The sequence below is a fragment of the Anolis sagrei genome, chromosome 5 (assembly GCF_037176765.1).
Source record: "Anolis sagrei isolate rAnoSag1 chromosome 5, rAnoSag1.mat, whole genome shotgun sequence".
Taxonomy (NCBI): Eukaryota; Metazoa; Chordata; class Lepidosauria; order Squamata; family Dactyloidae; genus Anolis; species Anolis sagrei.
In genome coordinates, this window is record NC_090025.1 from 91,636,088 (window position 1) to 91,658,172 (window position 22,085).

The 22,085-nt window shown below is 39.9% G+C and overlaps 1 protein-coding gene across 3 annotated transcripts in view; it reads right to left on the bottom strand.

Annotated features, from left to right (window-relative positions):
• ITPR2 (inositol 1,4,5-trisphosphate receptor type 2) overlaps positions 1-22,085 on the bottom strand; it is a 313,417-nt gene that overhangs the window by 214,229 nt on the left and 77,103 nt on the right. For all 3 annotated transcript variants that reach the window (XM_060778249.2, XM_060778247.2, XM_067468876.1), the window contains 4 exons: positions 15,660-15,758; positions 14,091-14,174; positions 11,568-11,714; positions 11,358-11,453 (listed from right to left, as the gene is read on the bottom strand). In XM_060778249.2, the coding sequence (XP_060634232.2) occupies positions 11,358-11,453; positions 11,568-11,714; positions 14,091-14,174; positions 15,660-15,758 (426 nt within the window). The remainder of the gene's footprint in view (positions 1-11,357; positions 11,454-11,567; positions 11,715-14,090; positions 14,175-15,659; positions 15,759-22,085) is intronic.

Below are 22,085 nucleotides of genomic sequence, written 5' to 3' on the forward strand. Positions count from 1 at the left end.
TGGGATTCAAGGGGCTCTTTGATTGTAGGTGAACTATAAATCACAGCAACTACAGCTCCCAAATGTCAAGGTCTGTTTCCCCCAAAATCCACTGGTGTTCACATTTGGGCATACTGAGTATTTGTGCCAAGTTTGGTCTAGATCAGTGTTTCTCAACCTGGGGGTCGGGACCCCTGTGGGGGTTGCGAGGGGATGTCAGACGGGTCGCCAAAGACCATCAGAAAACACAGTGTTTTCTGTTGGTCATGGGGGTTCTGTGTGGGACGTTTGGTCCAATTCTATCGTTGGTGGGGATCAGAATGCTATTTTGTTGTGGGTGAACTATAAATCCCAACAACTACAACTCCCAAATGGCAAGGTTTATTTTCCTCAAACTCCTCCAGTGTTCACATTTGGGAATATTGAGTATTCGTGCCAAGTTTGATCTAGATCCATCATTGTTTGAGTCCACAGTGTTCTCTGGATGTAGGAGAACTACAACTCCAAAACTCAAGGTCAATGCCCACCAAATCCTTCCAGTATTTTCTGTTAGTCATGGGCGTTCTGTGTGCCATGTTTGATTCAATTCCATCACTGGTGGAGTTCAGAAGCCTCTTTTATTTTAGGTGGACTATAAATCCCAGCAACTCCAACACTCCAAAATGACAAAATCAATCTCCCCAACCCCACCAGTAATCAAATTTGGGTGTATTGGGCATTTGTGCATCCTGCATATCAGATATTTACATGACGATTCATAACCGTAGCAATATTACAGTTATGAAGTAGCAATGAATGGGAAGTCACCACAACATCAAGAACTGTATTAAGGGGTTGTGGCAGGCATCCTCAAATTGCGGCCCTCCAGCTGTTTGGGCCTCCAACTCCCAGAAGCCCTAATGAGCTTGTCCAATTGTCAGGAATTCTGGGAGCTGAAGTCCCAAACAGCTGGAGGGCTGCAGTTTGAGGATGCCTGGGTTGCGGAATTAGGAAGGTTGAGAAACACTATTCTAACATCTTCCTCTGACAGAGAGGACCAAACTACATAAATTGTGCAAGACTTTGGCAGTCTTGTTGCTGCTTCCTTTGATCGTACAGTTCTACAGATACAATTCTGATCAGCTTTCTGCGGTAAATGTTAGTTATGCTGAGGTGGGTATTTTAATGCTATCTTAAGCTAAAGGCCCATTTTGAGGCAAGCCCTGGTAATTAACGATGCCACGAAGGTATATCACTAAAACAAATCAGTAGCTCCGTGCTTTTTCTGCATTAGTGTTTATGTCTCACTCACATATAGACACATATTCTGCAATCACTACTTGGGAGAATTGATGCCATAGGTATGTGCTGCCCCCTGGTGGCTTCCTTTCCTTTTTGCAGCATATGTAATTAATTCATTGAGTCATAAAAGCCCACACCGAAACCTGGAATTGTTATTTGTTTTTTCTTTTAACTGAAGTCTCCAAACCCATGATTAACTTGGCCAATAGCTGCGGATTCTGGAAACAACAACAACACCACTTCCCTTGTACTAAGAAAGTTTGCCTTGCACATTTACATAGTGGATTTTCATAGAATCATAGAGTTGGAAGAGACCTCGTGGGCCACCCAGTCCAACCCCCTGCCAAGAGGTAGGAAAATCACATTCAAAGCACCCTTGACAGATGGCCATCCAGCCTCTGTTTAAAAGCCTCCAAACAAGGAGCTCCACCACACTCCAGGACAGAGAGTTCCACTGCTGAACAGCTCTCACAGTCAGGAATCATAGAATCATAGAATCAAAGAGTTGGAAGAGACCTCATGGGCCATCCAGTCCAACCCCCTGCCAAGAAGCAGGAATATTGCATTCAAATCACCCCTGACAAATGGCCATCCGCCCTCTGCTTAAAAGCTTCCAAAGAAGGAGCCTCCACCACACTCCGGGGCAGAGAATTCCACTGCTGAACGACTCTCACAGTCAGGAAGTTCTTCCTCATGTTCAGATGGAATCTCCTTTCTTGTAGTTTGAAGCCATTGTTCCGCGTCCTAGTCTCCAAGGAAGCAGAAAACAAGCTTGCTCCCTCCTCCCTGTGGCTTCCTCTCACATATTTATACATAGCTATCATATCTCCTCTCAGCCTTCTCTTCTGCGGGCTAACCTTGCCCAGCAATTTAAGCCACTCCTCATAGGGCTTGTTCTCCAGACCCTTGATCATTTTAGTCACTCTCCTCTGGACAAATTCCAGCTTGTCAACATGTCCTTTCAATTTTGGTGCCCAGAATTGGACACAGCATTCCAGATGTGGTCTAACCAAGGCAGAATAGAGGGGTAGCATGACTTCCCTGGGCCTAGACACTATACTCCTATTGATGCAGGACAAAATTTATTCATTTATTTATTGATTTAGAACATTTGTATCTCATCCCATTCTCAAACTCTGAAGAGGGACTGAGGGCGGCTTCCAACAATATAAAAACACCAATAAATTACATAAAATGATAATAAATATACATATTATATATATTAATAAAATTATATATTTATATTAATAAATATAAATATTAAAAACAATTCACAGGTTTTAAATATCCTCCAGATCAATCCAAAAAATCTCATCTATGCCAATAAAAAACGTCTATTCTGCGAACGCTTGCTCCCACAGCCAAGTCTTAAATGTCTTGCGAAAAGTCAGGAGGGAGGGGGCAGATCTAATCTCTTTAGGGAAGCAGTTCCACCAAAATCCCATTGGCTTTTTTTTGCCACTGCATCACATTGTTGGCTCATGTTTAACTCCACGAGGACTCCAAGATCTTTTTCACACATACTGCTGTCGAGCCACACGTCCCCCATTCTGTATCTTTGCATTTTGTTTTTTTCTGCCTAAGTGGAGTATATTGGATTTGGCCCCATTGAACTTCATTTTGTTAGTTTTGGCCCATCTCTCTAATTTGGTATGATCATTTTGAATTCTGCTCCTGTCTTCTGGAGTGCTGGCTATTCCTCCCAATTTGGTGTTGTCTGAAAACTTGATGATCATGCCTTCTAACCCTTCATCTGGAGCTCCCGGTGGAGCAGTGGGTTAAACCCCTGTGCCAGAAGGACTGAAGACCGACAGGTCGCAGGTTCGAATCTGGGGAGAGGTGGATGAGCTCCCTCTATCAGCCCCAGCTCCTCATGCAGGGACATGAGAGAAGCCTCCCACAAGGTTGATAAAACATCAAATCATCCGGGCGTCCCCTGGGCAACATCCTTGCAGAGGGCCAATTCTCTCACACCAGAAGTGACTTGCAGTTTCTCAAGACCGCTCCGAGCCAAATTGGGAGTAGCGGTATACAAGTCAAATAAATAAATTAATAAGTCACAATTTAACTGAGTGGGACTTTAAAGATATGCATGGTCTCAAGTAGCATGTGTGACTTTTAAACATAATAAGGGGCAGATAAGGGTCCTCCGTTCTGAGGACCAAGATCTATTGGAAGTCCCCAGTGTCAAGACCTTGCGTCTAACGGCAACCAGACGCAGAGCCTTCACAGCAGTGGCGCCTTCAGTCTGGAATGCTCTGCCACCTGAAGTACGTGCCCTGCAGGACTTACCAGCTTTCCGCAGGGCATGTAAGACATACCTGTTCCGACAGGCTTTTAATGTTTGATACTGTTGTTTTTAAATTGTTTTAAATTGCTCTTAAACTTTGTTAGATTTTAGCTATCCTTGTAAGTCGCTCCGAGCCCCAGGGGAGTGGCGGCATATAAGTTTAAATAATAAATAAATAAAATAATACACTGTGTTTCGATTATAAGGCCCTTGTATGAAAAATCAAATACCTTCAGTAGTTTAAGAATAACACGATTTGCATTAATGAGTTTGTGTTTCCAGAAGTGTAAACAAGAAGATACACACGCACACACATATATATATATTTGCTTAAGGTTAGTACAATCAATAAATGTAATCCAGTTCAAAGAGACTTTTATCCAGGTAATCAGAGGAATGAGGTTAAGTTTGGTCATGAAAAAGACACAGCTGCATGAAAACAGCTGTGAATGTGAAGTGCTGGTTGGAGTGTGAACCCACAATTCTGTGGGGAAAAAGGGCAACTAGGGGCCCATCCAGACAGTACCTTTATCCCAGGAGCTTCCACACTAAACAGGAGGGTGGCCAATAACCGTTCCCTGTAAATGCGGAAGCAATCACTACAAAAGGCAAAAAATGTGAGGTTTCCATGTTTTGAACCAAATATGCAGATGTTCGCATGTCTGTATGTTCCTGCAATCGGAAAACATAGGATTTTTTAATCAGGGTTTGTTCCCAGGTTTTAGATGTTTGCTCCTGATTGGTTGGTTCCTAAAAGATGGTGACACTTGATAGAAGGCAAAAACTTTGTGTGCCAGAAACTTCATGAAATGTGTGGAGGGTACATTTTCTTTGGCCGGGACAAAGTTGTGGCTCCTCTAATCAATGTTGTACATCTTTTGTTGTTTGATGCCACAAGAGACAACCAAATCTGTCTGGACAGATGGCGAGGCAACCAGGCTCTAAAAAGTATCAATAATGACAAAGTTCTGTTCCTGGCTTGAACTGGGTGTTTCTGTTTGATTGTGCAGTGTTGACTTGGGCAGAAGTGGTCCTATCCTGTAAACTTTGTTTATGTGGCAGATACATCCTGAATTGTCTGGCGGGCACAGTTTCTCTGGCCAGGTCAAAGAATGAACATTTGAATTAGAGCTCCATTTGGTCTTAGGGATACTACCAAGCAGTCAAATCCAATTGGCTAGCTACCAATTTCTTAATATCCAGGAATAAGAAAAATGCCCCAATCCCAGCCAACTGGCAAGCACAAATACACTGCAAACAGGTGGGTAAAAATGGAAAATATTAACCTCCTCTTCTTTCTGAGGTAAAGGTTCAGATTTGGCAAATCTCTAGGTAAGTCCCGCAAACAACACTACTAAATGAAAGTTCAAGAAGAGACATGAATAGCAGCAAATCACTTCACCATGATGTAAAGTAAAACCACTTTGTAAGATGGAAAAGACATTTTCATTATGCTCTGTATTTTTAATGTTATGATTAGAGTGGCTTGCCATTATTTCTCACATTACGAAATGAGTTTTAGAAGTCTCTCATAAGTAACTCAAATCAGCCAACACTGATAACAGCAGGAATGTTATTTTTCTGCTGAAGCCTTGCATCCAAAGCAGTTTTAATAAGTAACAGCCAACTGGACCCTTATAGTTTTTACAAGTCACAATGGGAAACAGCAATAAAAAACCAAACAACCAAAATCCTATAAAAGGATACAACTTCAAAAACATGTGAAATAAATTATATAATTACAAAATAATGGCACACAAAACTCAATCCACAAAAACAAAAAGTGTATAAAAATGGGTGTTTATATATGTGGTTTTCGGTTCATTTAGTATTTTTGTGGTCAAGATTTGGGACATATTTATACATAGGGCTTCCTGTTACAATCCTATGAGGATACAGTAATTTCCCATGTTAAAATCATTTCCCAGGGCAGAACAAGACCAAGCATGGAACAGAAGACAGGAAGAGGAGCCAAGAAGGGCGTCAGTGCGGGCGGAAGGAGGAGGAGGAGAGATTAAAGGAGGAAGAAGCTACTAGAGTCAGAAAATGATTTGAAAGATCAGAAGGATGTAAGGATAGGTAAACAAGCCAAGAAACTGGAAGGTAAGCAGTCTTGAGGGAATGCAGGGATCCAGCACTGAGCTACAATTATAAAGATAAATTAAAAAGACAGTAATATCAGAACTGTCAAGGAAGCAGTAAGAGAGGAGAGAAAGAGCTATTTCTTAGAAACCCTATTAAATTGGATTATTATTAATGGAAAAATTCACAATACCTAAAATGAATAAAACCATAACAACAACAAGAAGACTCTCAATACAAGGAGAACCCTCCCTCAAACACCTTATGACACAGCTACAGAAAATACAGGACAATCAAGAAAAAATGCAAGAAAGCCTACAAAAGACATTCCAGGATGAGATAGGGAAATTAATAAGAAAAGTTAAAGAAGAAATCACAATAGTTTTAAAAAAAGAAGTCAAAGACATACAAGAGCTGAAGGACATCCAAAAAGAAAAGCAGAGCCTAACCAAGTCACATGAAAGGATTAACCATAAAAATAGTAAATTGGAGGAGCTAAATGGAAAATTAGAGAAACAACAAGAGCAAATGGTGATAAGAGAAATGGAATTCCAACTCGGATTCAGAAACATACAAGAAAAGGAGGGGGACAACGTGAGGAGCAAAATTACAGAGATCACAGCGGAAATATTAGGTATCTCCATGGTAGAAAAGGACCAGAATATTGATAAGATTGTACAGAATACATACCAACTTTGCCGGGAGAAACAAAGTAGCCAGGGACACAGTGGTCCATTTTGGAAGAAAAAGAATCAGGGATGATATTTTTGAAAACAATTCCAAAAAACCAACATACTACAATGGGGAAAAGATAGCAATATTAAAGGAATTCTCCCCTTCAGCAATGAATAAGAGAAGAAAGTATTACTTTCTAACGGATGAACTTAAAATTCAGGTAAAATTCAGATGGGAAAAAGCAGAGGAGATAATGGTTTCATTCAAGGATAAGGAATGTTGGCTCACAACAGAGCAAAAGGCAAAGAACTTTTACAAAGAATTAAAAAAGAACAGAGAAAAAGGAAGAAAGCAGGAGCCCAACAATAAAGAACCCAACAATAACTCAGACGGAAGAAGAAAAGAAAAGACTACACCAGATTTAAATTTGTAGCTTATTGATCTCTGGTCTGATAAAAACTGTCTTCAGTTATGTTTCTACACTCTGCTCTTGAATTTATCTACCAGCCACAATGGTTTCCCCTTAAGCCTGTGGTCTTTAACCTTGCACATTTCTTCTGTAGCATCTGATCTTTTGTATACTCTTCAGTATACAGTATCTAAACTTTACGAAGTCCTTCTTTTGCACTTCATATCCTTTGACTTATTTATCCTCCCAAATCTCTAATCCTGTTGCCCTGATTTTTGTAAACAAATAATTGTTTACAGAAGGAAGGAAAGACAGAAGCGACCAAGGACACCTAACTTGGCTCCATGGTAAAACAAGTTATTTTATAGAAAGCTACTAAATGAATATGCCTCTTTAAAGGATCAGGGAAAGATGAAGAGACCTTTTACACTGTAAGGGGGGAAAATATATCAGATCCCACCGGCTGACACCATTTTAAAGTATTGCGTATTATATCTTATTCTAAATCATGCTGCTGCCACCACCTAAGACACCTTAGGATGTTAAAGATGATTCCCTGAGATAAACCTTTCCCTGCCAACCCAATACAGCTCTCCCTTAGCTCCCCAAAATGACTGTGGTGTTATGATGTAAAAAGAATTAGAATTATCCCCACAGGAATGAATTACAACTGAGGATTCTTTAAAAGTTGAAATAGAGAAACGATTTATTGATAAGATCAAATAAACAACTGACTTCTTTGATGAGGCACAAAAGCTTAAATGGTTACTAAAGTACAATATTCTTGATGGTTTCTTTAAACAGGTTGTTGACTTAACCTACTACCAAAATTCCTCACTCTACAGTAACGCAGTAGCAGTGAGTTCCCCAGATTAACCTACTCAGGCTGTCTTCAGAGCAATTAGCCCACTCTAATTAGAGTTCTCTGCAGCTAATCTACTCTACCCAGAGAGCAAACTACTTGTGTTAACACCCACAAGCTATCAGGTGACTACTTGACCCGACTGGCCAATAATGCAGCCTTGCCTGCCACAAATGCTCTCTGACAGAAAACCCTAAGCTCAAAAATACCTCTCCTCTCTTCTGTTCCCAAAACTCATCTCTCTGCTCTCTTAGAAGCTGACACTTTTCCCTCCCAGGACTTGGCTCCTCCCATCTGTCCTAACCAACCCCAGGAGATCTCCAGCTCCTCCCCTCTTCCCACTTTACACTCACAAGATGTCTGCTTCCTTTGCTTACATTCCCAAAATGGAGGCCTGCCTCACTGATATCCCAGGCTTCTCCTTTGGCCTACTAGGTAAGAAGCATTACAGCCTCCATAACAGATTTGACCAAAAAAAAAAGAAAGGATTTTAACAGATCAAATACTGAACTATATTTGGCTGCTTCCTTTTGTCAGGCTTCAATGAAGCATTAATCCACCATTCAGAAATGCACCATGACCAAGGGATGTATGTTGTGGAGTTTCCATTTCTCCATAGCTCAGAGGAAAATCATTCATGAAGCATCCATCAAGAAAAATGACAAACCACATTGGGGAATATTGTGGGGAATATTAAGATAAGCAGGATAGTTTAACAGCCTTTTCGCTTAATGTCTCATCTGCATCTGTGGCTGGCATCTTCAGAAGATCTAGCAGTGGTAGTCAAGCAAGTGGAGTATATATATATATGTGGAATGTCCGGGGTGGGAGGAAAGAACCATTGTCTGTTAAACTAGTGTGAAGGGTGCAATTAGAAAGCTTGGAAACAGCCTGGCCTTTGTTCCCTTTGAATTGTTTGTTGCCTGGAGGCATCTAGGTAAGCTCTTGATTGCTTACTGTCTGGAGACTTCCAGAGTCTGGATGGTATTCCTTATTCACCGTCTTGATTCTACAGATAGCCAAATTTTGTTCATTTTCATGGTTTCTTCCTTTCTGTTGAAATTGTCCATGTGATTGTGCATTTAAATGGGTTCTCTGTGTTGTTTGACAAAGTGGTTGTCTGAGTAGTCCAGAATTTTCAAATAATATTCTGTGCCCAGCTTGGTTTCTCGTGTGTTCTGATATGACTGATTTTTCTGGTTGAATTAGTCTGCAGTGCCTTTTCATGTTCTTTGCTTTGTGTATGGGATTTGCATTTAGTGGTCCCTATGTAGACTCGGCCTCAGCTACATGGTATGCAACAGTGGTTAGAGGATCTCTTTTATCCTTTGCCAACCATCGCATATACTTCCAAGCTTGCCAATTCCACTCTTCACACTAGTTTAAGAAAATGGTTCTTTGTTCCCACTATGGGCATTCCACAGGCATATATACTTTGACTACCACCAGATCCTCTGAAGATGCCAGCCACAGATACAGGCAAAACAGGAGGAAACGCTGTTAGAACACAGCCACACAACTCGGAAACCACACAGCACTTCATAGAGAAACATCAAGGAGTAAGTCATTTACAATCCAGATGAATACATTTCCTTCCCAAGTGACATGGGTACTCTAATTGGAAACAAGCATTTTTTGTAGCTCTCAGCCATCTTGAAATCACCTTATTTATTTCAAAGTTTTATATACCGACCTTCTCACTTCTTTGAGGGACTCAGACCCATTTCCAACCATAAAAACACATACAATCGGTAAAACATCATAGTTCATATTACAATAACATATTAAAACAACAAATATATTTAAAACTACAGTGGTCAGTCGTCATACTAAAATTGATTATACATCATCTTGCATCCAAATCTTAGGGTGTTGTCTCATTCATCGAAAGCCTGTCTCCATAACCACGTCTTCACCTGTTTCCTAAATGTCAGTATCGAAGGGGCGGTTCTGACTTACAGTGGGAGAGAGTTCCAGAGTCGTGGGGCCACCACCGAGAAGGCCCTGTCCCTCGACCCCACCAGACGCACTTGTGAGGCCAGTGGGACTGAGAGCAGGGCCTCTCCAGACGACCTTAGCGCCTCCAGAATCCACAGGTGAACCGTTTTGTATTCTAAAAAGGTTCCTGGAAGCTGCTACATATACTAATTAACCTTTTAAAGAAATTGCACTACCTCGTGCTGTTTAACATCAGAGAATACCATTTTTTGAGAATTAGAAGTGTATTTGGGGCAACATTGGTATTCTTGTTTTCATTTTTCAGACATCCATGCAGCATAGCATTCTAACTGGAGGTCAGCTATTACCAACAATGCTAAGATTTTTAAGAGGCAAAAGGGAGAAATGTGCCAAGAGGAATGCAAATCAAGAAAATCCTTGTCGGGACTGTTTTCCATCTGAAAATGTATACCCACACCGCGAAAGACCATACAGACCCACCATAGGTCTCTACTAGGTATGTGCAATCCATGCTTCTAAATGGTTCTAAAGTATTTACAAAACTAAAATTCTGGTGGTGAAAACTAGGGGGCACTGGTGCTTGGCTTCTACAGTGTTGCTAAAGTTCTGGTGATGAAAATTTCAGAACTCTAACAAAACTTTCAAAATTTCATTACTATTTCATCATTGATGATTTTTATGACAGAACCAATTAGGAACTGCCGTTTATAATGCAATTTTCAAAGTTTTATTTATTTATTTATTTATTTATTTATTTACTGCGCTTATATACCGCAATTCTCAGCCCAAGGGCGACTCATTGCGGTGTACAACATGAAAAAACAAGTGCAAATTACAAAACATAGTGCAAAATAATCTACAATTCATCATTATCAGAAAAACATCTTATCAAAACATCAACATTACTACAAAACTTCTACTACATTTTAATATGTTAATGTTTGTTAATGTTCTGGAATTTTCACCACAAGAACTTTAGTTTTGAAAGTACTTTAAAGCCATTTAGAACCATGGATTGCACATGCCTAGCCTCTACAGTCACTTGCAGATCCACCACCAAAACTCTGTCCCTGGAAGACAATCATACTAGGTCACAAGTGATAGCCTGACCATTTTTTGTGAATCAGAAGTGGATTTGGGGCCACTTTGGTTTCCTTTGTTTTCATTTTTCAGCCACCCATGCATCTCCAGAGCAAAACAAAAGTGGCCCACAAACCCACCACAGTTCCCCATCCTGCTCTAAACCAAACAGAGACTTCATTAAACAAGTTCTGCAGGTGTCATTTGGGTTCTCGGGCAGCATGCTTGCTTTAAGAATAGACTAGTGCAGTGGTTCTCAACCTGTGGGTCCCCAAATGCTTTGGCCTTCAACTCCCAGAAATCCTAACAGCTGGTAAACTGGCTGGGATTTCTGGGAGTTGTAGGCCAAAACACCTGAGGACCCACAGGTTGAGAACCACTGGACTAGTCCATTGAGAATTCCACCAGAATAGAGCATCTAGCCAATTCAGCAGATAACCCATTTATTAACAAAGGAAATGTGTTTATCATTTCACTCCAAAATGGTGGACACATTTCCTCTCACACTTGTTTCACAAGCTATCTGTGGCCCCTTCTACACTGCCATATAATCCAGATTATCAAATCAGATAAACCACATTATCTGCTTTGAACTAGATTATATGAATCTACACTGCCATATAATCCAGTTCAAAGCAGATAATCTGGATTCTATATGGCAGTGTAGAGGGGGCCTGTATTATTCAATTCACTACTCATTTGCTACTGCAATGGACCAGTAATGTGTTTTGATTTTTTACCTCTGCAGCCAGGTAGTTTCCAGTTGCCAGATGTTTAAATCTGAATAGGCTGTTCCATTGTCCCGCTCCTCCACGGCATGGGTCATGATGCACCACCTGTGTAAATAGCATTTGTATGCATGTATGTTATTATCATATGATGATAGGGGAGCAAAGTTTTTAAAAATAATATAAGGATATTCCATGCCTTAAAGAATAGTAAACAAATACCTCTATCTCCCATAGGGCTTTAGAACTTGTCGCTGAAGTGGCGGATTGACGTAATGTTGTGCGAAGGAAGATATGTTGTTTCTTCTGGTACTCATCACAGGTCAGAAACTTCTCCTGTTCAGCATGAAACAATCGGACAACGTCTCCCTGGAAAAATAAAGTAATACATAGGGATGCTTTATCAAATACTTAACTATTTTTTAAGTAAGGTCCATTTGAACATAAGAACACAACGAAAGTTTATTTCAAAAAAGTAAATTTATTTTCAGAAAGTACATACTTCACTCTATTTTTCAACATAGTTGCCAAGTTTGTTCAAACACTTATCATACCTCTGAACCAATTTTAAAATACCCTCTTCACGAATCCTCGCTTCAACTGAAGCCACCAAATCGTCTGTAATCAAAGAAGGGCGACCAGAGCGGTCCTCCATCATGGACGTTGTCACGGCCATCTTTGAATTGTCGTACCCACTTACGCACTTTGCTTTCACTCATAACAGTATCACTGTACACAAATCTGTCGATGAATTTCTGCAGCAGGCAGGTTCCTTGCTGACAAAAAACGTATCACTGAGCGAACCTCACATGCGGCGTGTGAGTTGATTGTCTTACACATTTTTAAAGCACAGAACAGAACCGTACAGGTTGGCTACAGAGCGGAAACTGAGCACAGGTGTTCCCGAGGCATGCCGGTACACGACGCACGCGCTCGTTGCGGTATGCGCGCAAACTACTAGTGTCTACAACAAAACGGACCTTACTTTAAAAATACCCTTCGTAATTGTAGCATGTATGCTTCACTGTTAGATTTGGATCATTATAAATTTTGCATAACTGTAACAGTTTTCCCAATACCAAAATTTGACCTACTCTGTAAGAGATAAAAATCCATTTTTTAAAAGAGTGAGAAGGGGAAAGTGTCGCATTTGGTTATACATAAAAAAATAACAATTTTCATGATTGATTAACATATCAGGGCCATTTTGGAATATGTGTTTGAATTATATTTAAACACCTTTCAAAGCAACAGAGGGTCCTTCCACACAACCATATAACCCAGAATATAATATATTATGATAATAATAATATTATAATATAATGCAATGTAATACCAATAATAACACAATATAATAATTATATATTTTATATTACATGTAATATTACTAATAATATTACAGCGTAGTGGTATAGTACAATATAATACTAAATTGTGCTATGCTAATAATATAGTATATTATATGTACATATAACGTAAACTGCTCTAAGTCCCTTTCGGCGTGAGAAGGGTGGGATATAAATGTTGTAAATAAATAAATAATATCAAGGCAGACAATCCACAATATCTGCTTTGAACTGGGATATCTGAGTCCACACTGCCATATAATCCAGTTCAATGTGAATTTTATACAGTTGCAGGGAAGGAGCCAAAATGTATGGTATTTGAAGAGCCAGTGATGTAGTGGTTTGAATGGTGGGCTAGGGTCCCTTCTACACTGCCATATAATCCAGATTATCAAAGCAGATAATCCACATTATCTGCTTTGAACTAGATTATATAGTATGAGTCTACACTGCCATATAATCCATTTCAAAGCAAATAATCTGGATTTTATATGGCAGTGTAGAAGGGGATCATACAATCCAGTTCAAAGCAGATAATCTGGATTATCTGATTTTATAATCTGGATTGTATGGCAGTGCAGATCCAGCCTCAGTCTCAAAGAAGGCAAAGACAAACTTTCCTGAAAACATCTTGTTTAAAAACAACCCTGTGATAGGTTGGCCCTAGGGTGGCTATAAACTGGAAACTATGAGAGGTATTTTTAAAGTAAGGTCTGTTTTGTTGTAGACACTAGTAGTTCATGTGCATACTGCAACGAGCGCATGCGTCGTGTACCGTCATGCCTCGGGAACAACTCTGTTCAGTTTCCGCTCTGTAGCTAACCTGTACGGTTCTGTTCTGCACTTTAAAAATGTTTAAGACTATCAACTCACCTGCCGCATGTGAGGTTCGCTCGGTGATACGGTTTTTGTCAGCAAGGAACCTGCCTGCTGCAGAAATTCATCGACAGATTTGTGAAGTGTACGGTGATACTGTTATGAGTGAAAGCAAAGTGTGTAAGTGGGTACAACAATTCAAAGATGGCCGTGACAACGTCTATGATGAGGACCGCTCCAGTCGCCCTTCTTTGATTACAGTTAACTCTTGGTTATCGGAGCAGGCGGCAAGTTTTTATGAAGAGGGTGTTTTAAAATTGGTTCAGAGGTATGATAAGTGTTTGAACAAACTTGGCAACTATGTCGAAAAATAGAGTGAAGTATGTACTTTCTGAAAATAAATTTACTTTTTTGAAATAAACTTTCGTTGTGTTCTTATGTTCAAATGGGCCTTACTTAAATAATACCCCTCGTATTTAGGACACACCACAACAATAAAATATTAATTTAAAAGACTGCATTCTCAATTATCAAACTACAGTTCTTTCTCAAAGAAGATAAAATATCCGTCATTGATACTTACACCTTTAAGTACATCTTCTCTGTAACAACTATATTTCATGAACAAGGTTATTTTCCAGCTGGTATTGCAATTGACAGCATTTACCTGTAATCAAATAAACAAAGAACCATCAACCAATGTTGTGTCAAGATTCAAACAATGTTTCTGTAGAGTTACAATCTGACAAGGCCCTTGCTTGCTAACATTCATTACTATAGCTATTGTTGTAACTATAACGAACATTATTTTCAAAATTTCTTATGCAAGTACAGGCGGTAGACTCCATAGAGGCTACACGGCCACTCATTTTGTCACCCGCTTAAGACCCAGACCACTATTTTCTCAAAACAATATTGCCAATAAACCCCTTTTTTTCAAAACATTAAAATCACAACAAAACATGGCAGTTTGACTCTCCTTGCCCCACAGAATCCTAGGTTGAATCTAAACCGTCATACTGTATAATCCAGATCCAAACTGCAGATTAACTGCTTTGAACTGGATGATGTGAGTTTACATGGCCATTTAATCAAATTCAAGGTAGTTACTCTGCATTGAGAAATTGGATTATATGGCAGTGTAGATGGGGCCCTAGTTTATGAAGCTCCAGAGCATTCCTCGAATTCTTCTACTGTGGGGTAAAACTGGTTCAATCATGGGGTTGGGCTGGATGACCCACGAGGTCTCTTCCAACTCTATGATTCTATGATTCTACTAGCCATCCCCTGCCATGCATTGCTGTGGCCCACATGGGGGTTTTGTATGGGAGGCTTGGCCCATTTCTATCGTTGGTGGGGTTTAGAATGCTCTTTGATTGTTGGTGAACTATAAATCCCAGCAACTACAACTCCCAAATGTCAAGATTCTATTTTCCCCAAACTCCACCAGTGTTCACATTGGGCATATTGAGTATTCGTGTAGCGTTTGGTCCAGATCCATCTTTGTTTGAGTCCACCATGATCGCTGGATGTAGGCGAACTACAACTCCAAAACTAAAGGACACTGCCTACCAAACCCTTCCAGTATTTTCAGTTGGTCATGAGAGAACTGTGTGCTTAGTTTGATTCAATTCCATCATTGGTGAGGTTCAGAATGCTCTGTGATTGTAGGTGAACTATAAATCCCAGCAACTACAACTCCCAAATGTCAAGATTCTATTTTCCCCAAACTCCACCAGTGTTTACATTTGGGTATATTGAGTATTCGTGTAGAGACCAGATCCATCATTGTTTGAGTCCACAATGCTCTCTGGATGTAGGTGAACTACAACTCCAAAACCAAAGGACACTGCCCACCAAACCCTTCCGGTATTTTCTGTTGGTTATGGGAGAACTGTGTGCCAATTTTGATTCAATTCCATCGTTGGTGGGGTTTCAGAATGCTCTTTCATTGTAGATGAACTATAAATCCTAGCAACTACAACTCCCAAATGACAAAATCAATTTTTTGAGTGAAGAACATACATTGGGTTGTTAGGTGTATCGTGTCCAAATTTGGTGTCAATTCCCCCAGTGGTTTTTGAGTTCTGTGAATATCACAAACGAACATTACATTTTTATTTATATAGCTATCTGGTCTTGTTGCACTCACCTCTTTGCACCCTGGGTTGTCAAGCAGTTCTATGTTACTGGCATGAAGAGGCTGTCCAGCATTGACTGGCATTAGTACAACTTTGTCTCCTACAACAATCTGGAGAACAGAGGTCACAAAATGAATTTTAAAATACCAATGTAAGTTATTCTACTTTAGCACTGATTTTTTTTTAGTTGCTTCTCCTCCTGTCTTTTTTTTTAAAGAGACAACCAGCTGTTAAATTCAATAGAACAGGTAATTCTGTACTCTCTGATTTTGGGAATTTAACCTGTCAGTCAAATCCCCAAATTCAGTAAACCCAGAAATAAGAAGGTTAGCAGGATGATTTTTATACAGTCTTCTGTCTAGAAACCACTTTTTAAAAAAGTGTTTGCCCTTTCATCTCAATATATATATATATGAAATGAAAACAGCAACTTAATTCAGAATTTGATAAAGAATTTCCAGCAGTTCAGATTGTCAGAAACATATCTGTTCTCCATATATTCAAAATCTAAAAAGTTTTTAAAACTCTTTTTCTTTGCGATTACTTGTGCATTTTTATTGCTATGATTAAAACTATATCTTGTAATGGTTCTATTAAGCTGGGCAATTTTCTTCCAATCCTAGAGTTAGGAATGACCTTTAGAAAAAAAAAACTCAAAACCTGGTTATGAGACCAAGTGTTCGAACAACAGAGGCAGCAATCTAGAATGAGACCCAATTTGTGTGAATGACAATGGAGTGACCCGGACTATGATTTCAAACCTGCATGATTTTAAACAATGTTTTCATATTTTACTGCATTAATGAACTGTTATAATTGTTTTTATTATTTATTACTGTTGTTGGCATTGGTGGATTTGTAATTGGTTAAGTGGACGAACACAGAGAGTGCTCACTAATGCTTCCTCTTCATCTTGGAAAGAAGTGACAAGTGGAGTGCCGCAGGGTTCCGTCCTGGGCCCGGTCCTGTTCAACATCTTTATTAATGATTTAGATGAAGGGCTAGAAGGCATGATCATCAAGTTTGCAGACGACACCAAATTGGGAGGGATAGCCAATACTCCAGAGGACAGGAGCAGAATTCAAAACGATCTTGACAGATTAGAGAGATGGGCCAAAACTAACAAAATGAAGTTTAACAGGGACAAATGCAAAATACTCCACTTTGGCAGAAAAAATGAAATGCAAAGATACAGAATGGGTGACGCCTGGCTCGAGAGCAGTACGTGTGAAAAACATCTTGGAGTCCTCGTGGACAACAAGTTAAACATGAGCCAACAATGTGATGTGGCGGCAAAAAAAGCCAATGGGATTTTGGCCTGCATCAATAGGAGCATAGTGTCTAGATCTAAGGAAGTCATGCTACCCCTCTATTCTGCTTTGGTTAGACCACATCTGGAATATTGTGTCCAATTCTAGGCACCACAATTCAAGAGAGATATTGACAAGCTGGAATGTGTCCAGAGGAGGGCGACTAAAATGATCAAGGGTCTGGAGAACAAGCCCTATGAGGAGCGGCTTAGGGAGCTGGGCATGTTTAGCCTGAAGAAGAGAAGGCTGAGAGGAGATATGATAGCCATGTATAAATATGTGAGAGGAAGCCACAGGGAGGAGGGAGCAAGCTTGTTTTCTGCTTCCTTGGAGACTAGGACGCGGAACAATGGCTTCAAACTACAAGAGAGGAGATTCCATCTGAACATTAGGAAGAACTTCCTGACTGTGAGAGCCGTTCAGCAGTGGAACTCTCTGCTCCGGAGTGTGGTGGAGGCTCCTTCTTTGGAAGCTTTTAAGCAGAGGCTGGATGGCCATCTGTCAGCGGTGATTTGAATGCAATATTCCTGCTTCTTGGCAGGGGGTTACACTGGATGGCCCATGAGGTCTCTTCCAACTCTTTGATTCTATGATTCTATGATTCTATGAATGAATGCCTGTTGTGAAGCTGCCTTGATTCCCCCTCTCGGGGTGAGAAGGACAGGATACAAATATGCAAAATAAATAAATGAATTAGGAATTCCTCAAGAACCAGCAGAAGTACAACAAACAATCTCATTGAATTCCATGACTATTGGTTTCCATAAATATGCCCTATCTCTTATGACATAGATATCTATAGTTTAGTTGTGGTAGAACCTTTGATTGCCAACCATAATATAACAAGTCAGACACAAAGACTTGTATTAAACCAAGCCTATTTATTTGATCTAAGTCTATTTAATCTAAGTTATGTCTGAAGGAAAAGAGAAGGGGAGTAACCTCAAGTTGTTTAAAATCATTAGTAATAATTTTGTGCATAAAACATTTATGTAAATTGAAATATCAGACAGCAAGGTTTTCATGATCTCAGCACATGGAGTGTTTTGGATTTTGGAAATCCAAATAAGGATTATCCAACTATAATGTCTGATGAGAAAACTTTTTTTAAAAGCTTTCCACCAAGATTTTTTCTGTCTTTTTGATTGGCCTATAATATGTGCTATCTCAATATGGACTTTTGCGTTTATATTTTCAGAATCTATCCAAGGCTTTTTAGGCTTGATTTATATTCTCCTATATCCCCAGATCTGATCATAGATTATCTGTTTATCCCAGATTATCTGGCCATGTAGACTGGGACCAGATCCTGGAATATAGGGCAGTGTAGATCCAGCAGTGTAGACCCAGCCTTAAACCTCTAGCAGTTTTTCCAGTGCTGTTTCATCTGGTTTGGCACCGATCAGCTTGGTTTATTTTTGTTCGACCGTTTTAATTGTTTTGTGGCTTTTAAACCTTTGTTGGTTGCTCTTATCTGGCTGAAGCCATGCGTGACTTAGGACCTTTTACTCTAGCACTTAAGACCTGGCTTTTTACTAGAGTATTCGATCTCTGTTAATTTTTAATTTCTGTATGTATGTATTTTATCTTTTACAATTTAGCTATAAATTGCCTAGAGCATTCTCGGATGGAGGGTGATTAATAAGTAATTAAATATGATGATGATGATAATGATGATGATGATGATGAAGAGCCAGATCAGGAATGTCTCAAATAAAAACACTTCACTTGTCAGATGTCTACTGCTGGCTTTAAAAATCTGCTGGTAGGAAGAAGTCATTTCAGGAAAATTGATATCTAAAATTTTCCATCATCTAAAAACACATACATTATATCGCCTGGATTAACTGAATGGAAGAAGGAAGGTATTTTAAGACACCATGTAGCATGATGGATGTTCCGTCTCCCAGGATTTTATTTGCATTGTCCCATAGTTATAGGAAATAGCATCCTTTTGCATTTCTCCCAGGGTTGCTACAGATTCAGCAGCACCCTGATAGTTAACCACTAACAGAGGCTGGAAGCCAGCCTGCAAAGCCTTTTGCTGCTATTGGCTTGAAAAAGTGTCTTTTTGGTCTAGAGACCACCTTTTTTCCTGGGGATGAAATCTCCATTTTGAGAAGCTCTCCTGCCTTCTGTAGTATAGCAAAAGAACTCAGATGTGCTTGTGGTCAAGCCAGGCCAGCTCAGACAAGCCATCGTAAGTACTTACCTTCTTGCCTTCAAAACTAGTACTGAGTTTAGATAGGGAAGGATCAGCTCCTTCTAAAAACAGCATCTCAGCACTAGGGCAGAGAATATCCCAGAATTTCTCTGCCATTGAGAGAAGCTCTAACTACTTCGTCTCCAAGCTAGCTTTGAGCTCAGATAGGGAAAGACCTGCTCTCTCTAGTATAGCAACTCAGGGCTAGGGTAGAGAATCCCAGGATTTCTCCACCATCGAGAGAAGTTAACCCAGCAGCTGAAGGGAAAAGCAAGAAAGAAACATCTACATGATCTTATAAGCTGACTGATTGTTTTTGTAACTTCGACAAGTTGTGCCAAGCCTGTCAAGGACTTTGTGAAAATAAAAATCTTGTTTGATGTCCAATCTGAAGTGGCCTTAGTTGCTGGGATTCCTGAGTTTCAAAGTAAGGCCCCGCGGTCCACCCGGCTAAAGAAAGAAGCACATCATAGTTTTAACCTTATAGGGCCCGGGTGTGACGGCACAATGGGACAATAATTGATCTTATCTCAGAAGTGCTAGAAATATTCAGAAAATCCAGTGTACATTCCAACAATACATCAATTACACACACAGAGAGACTAGAAACACAAAGTGACTGTTTAAAATAGTGAGTATAGTGAGTGACACATGCTTTGATGAGAGCACATGCATAAACATTATTGCTGTTTGATTCATTCACCAACAGTTTTGAGAGGAAGCAAAATCTATTGTTCTAACACCAGTTGAGTAAAGAGTGATAAGTAACTGAAGGTAGCAGCCATGCTCTGTACAGGACAAACACCTCACCAAAGTATGGGAGGGAAACCTTCCTTTCATGTTTGGAGGACAAGCTATCACCAGTATAGATGACTGCTGTCTGACTATGGTCAAATAAGGCATTAGTAGATTTCCTTTGCTTGTTCACTTGCTTTTTTAAAAAATCATTATTACCACCCTCAATAAATAACAGTAAGAATAGAGACAACAGCTCTAGTTACATCTTGGTCATTAATGCTGTTTGCAAATTAAGAGCCGCCGCAAACTAGCGTCTTGGGAGAGCAAACTGTGCCAGCACGACCGATGACGTCGAAGACTCCGCCTCCGCCCCCGTGACTCAGAAATACTGATCCCGTGACTCAGAAATACTGGAAAAAAGTCAATGAAACTTGCGGGAAAATCCTAAATATGAAGCTACAAGAAAAAGCTGTGTACTACCTATTGGGCTTATTTGAAGAAGATTGGGATCTAAGTCCTAATGAAGATATTCTGCTCACATATCTCACAACGGCATCAAGGATAGTTTTTGCGAAGAAATGGAAATCAAAAGAAATACCTACGGAAGAAGAATGGTTAGAGAAAGTCCTAGAAATTAAAGAAATTGATATGTTAACCTACGCCCTAAAAGATACATATGGACGCCCACTTAAAAGAACAGACTGGAAACCTCTGAAGGAGTACTTGGAGAGTGACACAAAGACAGAAAAATAAATAAGAGTAGAACAAAAAACCAAGAGATAGAAAAGAACGACAAGGGGTAAACCTTAAAAGACAACGGAACAGAAAAAATGAAAGTCAGAACGCGGAGAAGACGGAGTTGGAAGTCAAACCCCCCCAGAACTGTTCCCCCTCCCTCAAACCCCTTCCCTCCCCACACACCCTTGAAACCCTAGATAACTACAGGATAGGGAATACCTTTTCCCCCCCTGCCACCCCCCTCCGACCCTACCTCCTTCCCAATCCCCATACTAACCCTTTTTAATGAACTCATACTACTAAAAAACCCTTAACCCCCCCCCCCACCCTTCTGCTTTTATTTGATGTATTTGAAAAATTTTCTAATAAAGACTATTAAAAAAAAAGACTCCGCCTCTTTCTCCACCTCTTTCTCCGCCTCTTTCTCCATGGCCGCATGGTTTTCCCTTTGCTAGGGCAGCGATGCGAGCGTACTCTCGCTGTTGAATTCTGTCAACAGTGAGAGTATGCTCACATCGCTGTCCTAGCAAAGGGAAAGCCACGCGGCCGCGGAGAAATAGGCGGAGAAAGAGACGGAGTCTTTGACGTTATCAGTCGTGCTGGCACAGTTTGCTCTCCCAAGACGCTATTTTGTGGCGGCTCTAACTCTCTCCATAGAGCCCTTCTGCTCTGTCTTTGCAACTGTGGCATTTAAATATATGAAGGGAAGCCCCCTTACGATCTAGGAAGGCTCTATCGCAGCAGCTCCCAAACTGTATTCTGCAGAACCCTAGGATTTCGCTAAACCATTGTAGGAGTTCCGTGAAAAACCTTTAAATCTTTTATTTTTATTTTTTTAATCTATGCAGGAATATGAAGAGCTTGTGATAATTCAATGTATCTTTGCTTTAAAATCAAAATTTGAATCTGTGCCACTGAATGACTTTTGGGTAGGACTGATAAGATGTATACCTGTCCGAAGGTGGAGAAGCTATCTGAGCAATGCTTCCCTTTGTGTCCACCTCCCAATGTCACTCCGAATTTTCAGCTTATGCTTAACCCAAAAACAAATCTAGGAGTAAGTTGGATGCTGCCCTGGATCTATATATTCAGTTGTTGGGCATAAAACCCAATTTCAAAACCATTTTAAGTACAGATACGAAACAATTTTATTCATCATATTACATGTGTATCTAATATTTTTTCCAATAGCAAAATAAATGTTTGTGGTTATATGTAATATTTTCTTGTACCAAAATAATTATATTTAAAATATTTTCTCTTTATTTCCAAACCTACTACATTATACAAAACTCGCAGGCAATAAGGAGTGGATGAAAGAAGGAGTTCTGCAAAAAAAATTATGGACAGATTTAGGGTTACTTGTGTATTGTACGTTGGCATTAAATTTTTGCCATTAGTATGTTGTAAACTGCCTTGAGTCCCTCCAGGAGTGAGAAAGGTGGTAT